This window comes from Oncorhynchus mykiss, chromosome 9 (assembly GCF_057628025.1).
Source record: "Oncorhynchus mykiss isolate SJ-2025 chromosome 9, ASM5762802v1, whole genome shotgun sequence".
NCBI classification, from domain to species: domain Eukaryota; kingdom Metazoa; phylum Chordata; class Actinopteri; order Salmoniformes; family Salmonidae; genus Oncorhynchus; species Oncorhynchus mykiss.
The window spans coordinates 7,365,772-7,372,092 of record NC_143030.1 but is presented as its reverse complement, the minus strand read 5'-3'; the positions used below and the strand labels follow the sequence as shown (position 1 = coordinate 7,372,092).

Sequence of the window (6,321 nt, the reverse complement as noted above, 5' to 3'; positions counted from 1 at the left end):
CAGGGCAGGCTCAGGGTCAGGGCAGGCTCAGGATCAGTGTCAGGGCAGACAGAATTGTCAAAACCAGGAAAACATGAAAGCAGGAACTAGAGAAAGACAGGTGCAGAGGGGAAAAACACTGGTAGGCTTGACATAACAAAATGAACTGGCAACAGACAAACAGAGAACACAGGTATAAATACACAGGGGATAATGAGGGGAAATGGGTACTCCTGGTGGGGGGTGGAGACACCTGGAGGGGGGGTGGAGACTCCTGGAGGGGAGTGGGGACACCTGGAGGGGAGTGGGGACACCTGGAGGGGGGTGGAGACACCTGGAGGGGGTGGAGACACCTGGAAGGGGGGTGGAGACACGTGGTGGGGGGTGGTGACACCTGGAGTGAGGTGGAGACACCTGGAAGGGGGGTGGAGACAAGCACAAAGACAGGTGAAACCGATGACAGATGTTCAGTACCAAAGAACAAAGAGTGTTGAATTGTGAAGACAAGTTTAAACATGTTCAGTACCAAAGAACAATGAAAGGTGTTTTTGTAGAAATTGTCCAGGGGGTTCAATTCACCAGTGTACCTCATATGATATCAGTCAGTCTCCTGCGGTTTTAGTGCCGCACTCCAGTTTAGGCCAAAATACAGACGTCAGATCCGACAGCATAGGCGATGTCCATCCATCACTTGTCAACCCGGCTAGGTGGCATGGTCGGCTCCTTGACCTCACCCAAAAGCCTATTGGCCTTAAATCAGATGACTTTTCACGTCTTGTTTCTGTCACTGTCATGTCATGTGCTGAGGCTAACCTTGTGTCTATAACCCCCAGTCTCTGTCGTGGTTAGTTAAAGGTGTCGAACACATCTCTCTTGTCTCTTATGTCACTGTTCATTTCTCTCACTTCTCACTCCTCTGGTCTATGCTAAGAATTGTTGTCAAAGCAATGTACAGTATATGCAGTGTTACATAAAATAACAATATGTTTGAGCGAAGAATTGTAATATGTACAGTGAAACGCTTAGACAAACCTACTAAATTTCAAATTTTTACATATTTTTTTTTCCCCCTTTATTTTCTACATTGTAGAATAATAGTAAAGACATCAAAACTATGAAATAACACAATATGGAATCATGTAGTAACCCCCAAAAAAGTCTTAAACAAATCTAAATATATATTTTTATATATTTGAGGATTCTTCAATGTTTGACAGCTTTGCATGCCTCTTGTCTATCATGTGTTTTTTACAACAGGACAATGACCCAAAACACACCTCCAGGCTGTGTAAAGGGCTCAAATATATTTAGATTTGTTTAACACTTTTTAGGGTTACTACATGATTCCATATGAGTTATTTCATAGTTTTAATGTCTTCTCTATTATTCTAAAAATAGTTTTTAAAAAAATAAAGAAAAACCTTTGAATGAGTCCAAACTTTTGACTGGTACTGTACATTTACAAAAAAAAAAAACAATTATACATGGAAACATATTTTTATTTTTGTATATTTTATTTAACCTTTATTTAACTAGGCAAGTCCTTTTAGGGTTACCTGTAAATCAATCCGTCAGACTGAATGATTGACTGGCTGGCTAACCTGTCTCTCTCTCTCACATCTCTCTCTCTCTCTCTCTCTCTGTCTCTCTCTGTCTCTCTCTGTCTCTCTCTCTGCATCTCCTTATCTCTCTATCTCTCTATCTATCTATCTATCTATCTATCTATCTATCTATCTATCTATCTATCTATCTATCTATCTATCTATCTCTGTCTCTCTCTCTCTCTCTCTGTCTCTCTCTCTCTCTGTTTGTCTGTCTGTCTGTCTGTCTGTCTGTTTGTCTGTCTGTATGTCTGTCTGTCTGTCTGTCTCCAACCCTTCCCCTCTCTCTCTCTAGCTGACCTCCTGGTGAATACATTGTGTCTCCCCTTCACGTTGGTCTATACTCTGCTCGGGGAGTGGAAGTTTGGCCAGCTGCTTTGTTTCCTGCTTCCCTATGCACAGGGATTGGCTGTCCACGTATCCACGGTGACGCTCAACGTCATAGCCCTCGATAGACACAGGTGAGACTTCATCAAGGTTCATTAATTTATTCATTCATTGACTGACTAACTGACTGATTGACTGGCTGATTGACTGGCTGGCTGATTGACTGACTGACTGACTGACTGACTGGCTGATTGATTGGCTGGCTGATTGATTGGCTGGCTGGCTGATTGATTGGCTGGCTGATTGATTGGCTGGCTGACTGATTGACTGTCTGATTGACTGGCTGGCTGATTGACTGGCTGGCTGACTGACTGACTGACTGATTGATTGACTGACTGACTGACTGATTGACTGACTGATTAACTGATTGACTGACTGACTGACTGACTGATTGACTGACTGATTGATTGACTGGCTGATTGTTTGACTGGCTGGCTGATTGACTGGCTGGCTGATTGACTGGCTGACTGATTGACTGTCTTATTGACTGGCTGATTGACTGGCTGACTGGCTGATTGATTGGCTGGCTGACTGATTGATTGGCTGGCTGACTGATTGACTGGCTGATTGTTTGACTGGCTGGCTGATTGACTGGCTGACTGATTGACTGGCTGATTGTTTGTCTGGCTGGCTGATTGACTGTCTGGCTGGCTGACTGACTGTCTGATTTACTGGCTGACTGATTGATTGGCTGGCTGACTGATTGACTGTCTGATTGACTGGCTGACTGATTGATTGGCTGGCTGATTGACTGATTGGCTCGCTGACTGATTGACTGGCTGACTGATTGTCTGGCTGATTGTTTGACTGGCTGGCTGATTGACTGGCTGGCTGATGGATTGATTGATTGACTGGCTGATTGACTGGCTGGCTGACTGATTGGTTGATTGATTGACTGGCTGATTGATTGATTGACAGGTGTATAGTGTACCACCTGGAGACCAGGATGAGAAAGGATGTGTGTTTCGGGGTGATTGCTGCCACGTGGGTACTGAGTGCGGTGCTGGCCAGTCCACTAGCTATCTTCAGAGAGTATGGTACCTTCAATCTGGCTCCAGGACAGTTTATACAGGTAGGTCTCGCACACACTCACACACACACACACACACACACACACACACACACACACACACACACACACACACACACACACACACACACACACACACACACACACACACACACACACACACACACACACACACACAAATACACACACACAGACACACACAAACACACACACACACACAAACACACACACACACACACACACACCCTAACCCTCTCTCCTCTTCTCCAGGTGTGTACAGAGAAGTGGCCGGGCAGCTCGACAGACGGGACAGTCTATTCAATCTCCATGCTCCTCCTCCAATACGTTCTCCCTCTAGCCATCATCTCTTTCGCCTACGCTCGTATCTGGTCCAAGCTCCGTTCCCACATGTCCCCCGCCGGCCGCAACGACCGCCACCGCCGACGACGCAAAACCACCAAGATGCTGGTGACCATGGTCGTGGTGTTCGCGGTCAGCTGGCTGCCGTTCCACGCTTTTCAATTGGCCACGGATATCGACAGCTCCGTCTTGGACATGAGGGATTTTAGACTGCTGTACACGCTGTTCCACGTGGTGGCCATGTGCTCAACGTTCGCCAACCCTCTGCTCTACGGGTGGATGAACAGCAACTATCGCACCGCGTTCACGACCGTGTTCCGCTGTGACCAGAGAATGGATAGTGTGCATCCGAAGGGAGGAAGAGATGGAGGAGGGAAGGAAGGAGAGGGGGTAGGGAAGGCAGGAGGTGAAGAAGAAGGATTGAAAGAGGGAGGAGGAGGAGGAGGAGGAGGAGGAGGGACAAAGATGGACCTAGAGGCCCAGGACGTTGTGACGAACCATCTCAATGCTACAGACCTCTGAAACAGAAGATAGAGAGTAGGAGAGAGAGAAGAAGATAAAGAGGGAGTGAAGGAGAAAGGAGTGAGAGATGGAGAGAGAGAAAGAAATAGAACGTAAGAGGGTAGGGAAGAGAAGAGACTGAAGAGAGAAAATCACTGAATGGGAGAAAGGAAGGCTAGAGAGAATAATTGCATCTGTGAAAGAACACATAAGATGAGGGTGAGCGAGAGACAGAGATAGAGAGATTAAACCACTGCTTCCGGAACACATAAATGAAGAGAAAATGTCGGAGATGGGATGAAGCAACAAAAAAAACAAAGATGACAGAGAGAAAAAAAAAGATGAAAAGGGAGTTTAAAGTTCTAACCAGTTTAGTTTGTTCCTAAGTGGGGAACAGCAATGGGCTGGGACTGGCTGGCTGGCTGACTGGCTAACTGGCTGACTGGCTGACTGGCTGACTGACTGACTGGCTGGCTGGGACTGGCTGGCTGGGACTGGCTGGCTGGCTGACTGGCTAACTGGCTGACTGGCTGACTGGCTGACTGACTGGCTGGCTGGGACTGGCTGGCTGGGACTGGCTGGCTGGCTGGGACTGGCTGGCTGGGACTGGCTGGCTGGCTGGGACTGACTGGCTGGCTGGCTGGGACTGGCTGGCTGGCTGGCTGGGACTGGCTGGCTGGCTGGCTGGCTGGGACTGGCTGGCTGGGAATGGCTGGCTGGCTGGGACTGGCTGGCTGGCTGGCTGGCTGGCTGGGACTGGCTGGCTGGGACTGGCTGGCTGGCTGGCTGGCTGGCTGGCTGGCTGGCTGGCTGGGACTGGCTGGCTGGCTGGCTGGCTGGCTGGGACTGGCTGGCTGGGACTGGCTGGCTGGGACTGGCTGGCTGGCTGGCTGGCTGGCTGGGACTGGCTGGCTGGCTGGCTGGCTGGCTGGCTGGCTGGCTGGCTGGGACTGGCTGGCTGGGACTGGCTGGCTGGGACTGGCTGGCTGGGACTGGCTGGCTGGGACTGGCTGGCTGGCTGGCTGGCTGGCTGGGACTGGCTGGCTGGCTGGCTGGCTGGCTGGCTGGCTGGCTGGGACTGGCTGGCTGGGACTGGCTGGCTGGGACTGGCTGGCTGGGACTGGCTGGCTGGGACTGGCTGGCTGGCTGGCTGGCTGGCTGGGACTGGCTGGCTGGCTGGCTGGCTGGGACTGGCTGGCTGGGACTGGCTGGCTGGCTGGCTGGCTGGCTGGCTGGCTGGCTGGCTGGCTGGCTGGCTGGCTGTGCACAGGTGATGATGACCTACATTTAGTCCCAAATGCCAGAATGTTTTTGGGTCGCAGCTTTACAGTTGTTTGAAAAGTTTTGTGTGTCCCAAATGGCACCTTATTCTCTATCAGGGCCCTGGTCAAGAGTAGTGCACTATATAGAGGAATGGGGTGCCGTTTGACTGTGTGTGTCTCCGTGTGTGTGTGTGTGTGTGTCCGTGTGTCTGTGTGTTTCGGCTGTCCCTCGATGTCTTGGCATTTCTATAAGTCAATGGGTGAGATGGTGAAAATGTGAAAGGTGAAGTGATGAGTCACAACGATAGAGAGTTCAGGAAAAATAATGTGAGACACTGGTGACATTAGGAAAGCATGACAAACCATAGCATGTTGGGGAAACTGTGGCGTGACATGGGCGCCATTTTGAGCCAAGATGGATGAAATGGTGGCAAATCATGATGTAACGTTGATGGACCAACTGAAATCCTTTATAATACATGAATACATAAAGGATACATAATGGATACATAATGGATACATAATGGATACATAATGGATACATAATGTGGATAATGGATATATTAATGGATACATAATATCCTGCTATTTTTTTGCAAGAACGATGATCATCAAATTTCAAATGTTTATCATAGAAAGAATGTCGACAGCTACATTTCCTAATGTTTTGCTTTTAAAGTTAATCTTGCATTTTACCAGAGAAAAGTAGGCTTGGCTACAACGAGAAAAATACAGGAGAAAAGTAGCTCCACATCAGTCAGAGTGCTGTCTGCTGATAGAATGCCCGTTTGTGAATTCTCATCAGAGTGGAGAAGCGCAACTGAAGCACAAAATTTGTCTGATGTCGAGCAGAAATTACAATAAGAATCATTTTACATTTTTGCGTTTACAAAACACAGCAAGATTTTTCTTACAGGTCAATCATTTGAAAGTAAAACTTTTTTTTTTATCAAAATGCTTTTTTTTTTGGTAGAAATGCCTTCTGGAACATGTGAACTTTCATGTGCCTTAATAACAAACGTGTATGCCATCTGTAAATACTATTAAAATGGTTAAATTACGAGCCTAGTTAGTTTAGCCGTGGAAAAAGTAAGAAGCCTTGCCGCTAGCCATGATTGGCTGAGATAATGGGTGGGCTGGACATGCCGAGAGATGAGCTCGGAATGGTCTGCCATGTAGCAGGTTTTTGTCTATAAGATGA

The 6,321-nt window shown here is 48.1% G+C and overlaps 1 protein-coding gene across 1 annotated transcript in view; it reads left to right on the top strand.

The window, feature by feature from the left end:
- Positions 1-4,177, top strand: part of LOC110512136 (neuropeptide Y receptor type 2) — a 7,914-nt gene extending 3,737 nt beyond the window's left edge. The window contains exons 2-4 of the mRNA XM_090183389.1: positions 1,876-2,041; positions 2,886-3,039; positions 3,268-4,177. Of these exons, the coding sequence (XP_090039515.1) occupies positions 1,876-2,041; positions 2,886-3,039; positions 3,268-3,879 (932 nt within the window). The 3' untranslated portion in view covers positions 3,880-4,177. The remainder of the gene's footprint in view (positions 1-1,875; positions 2,042-2,885; positions 3,040-3,267) is intronic.
- The last annotated feature ends 2,144 nt before the right edge of the window (positions 4,178-6,321 follow it).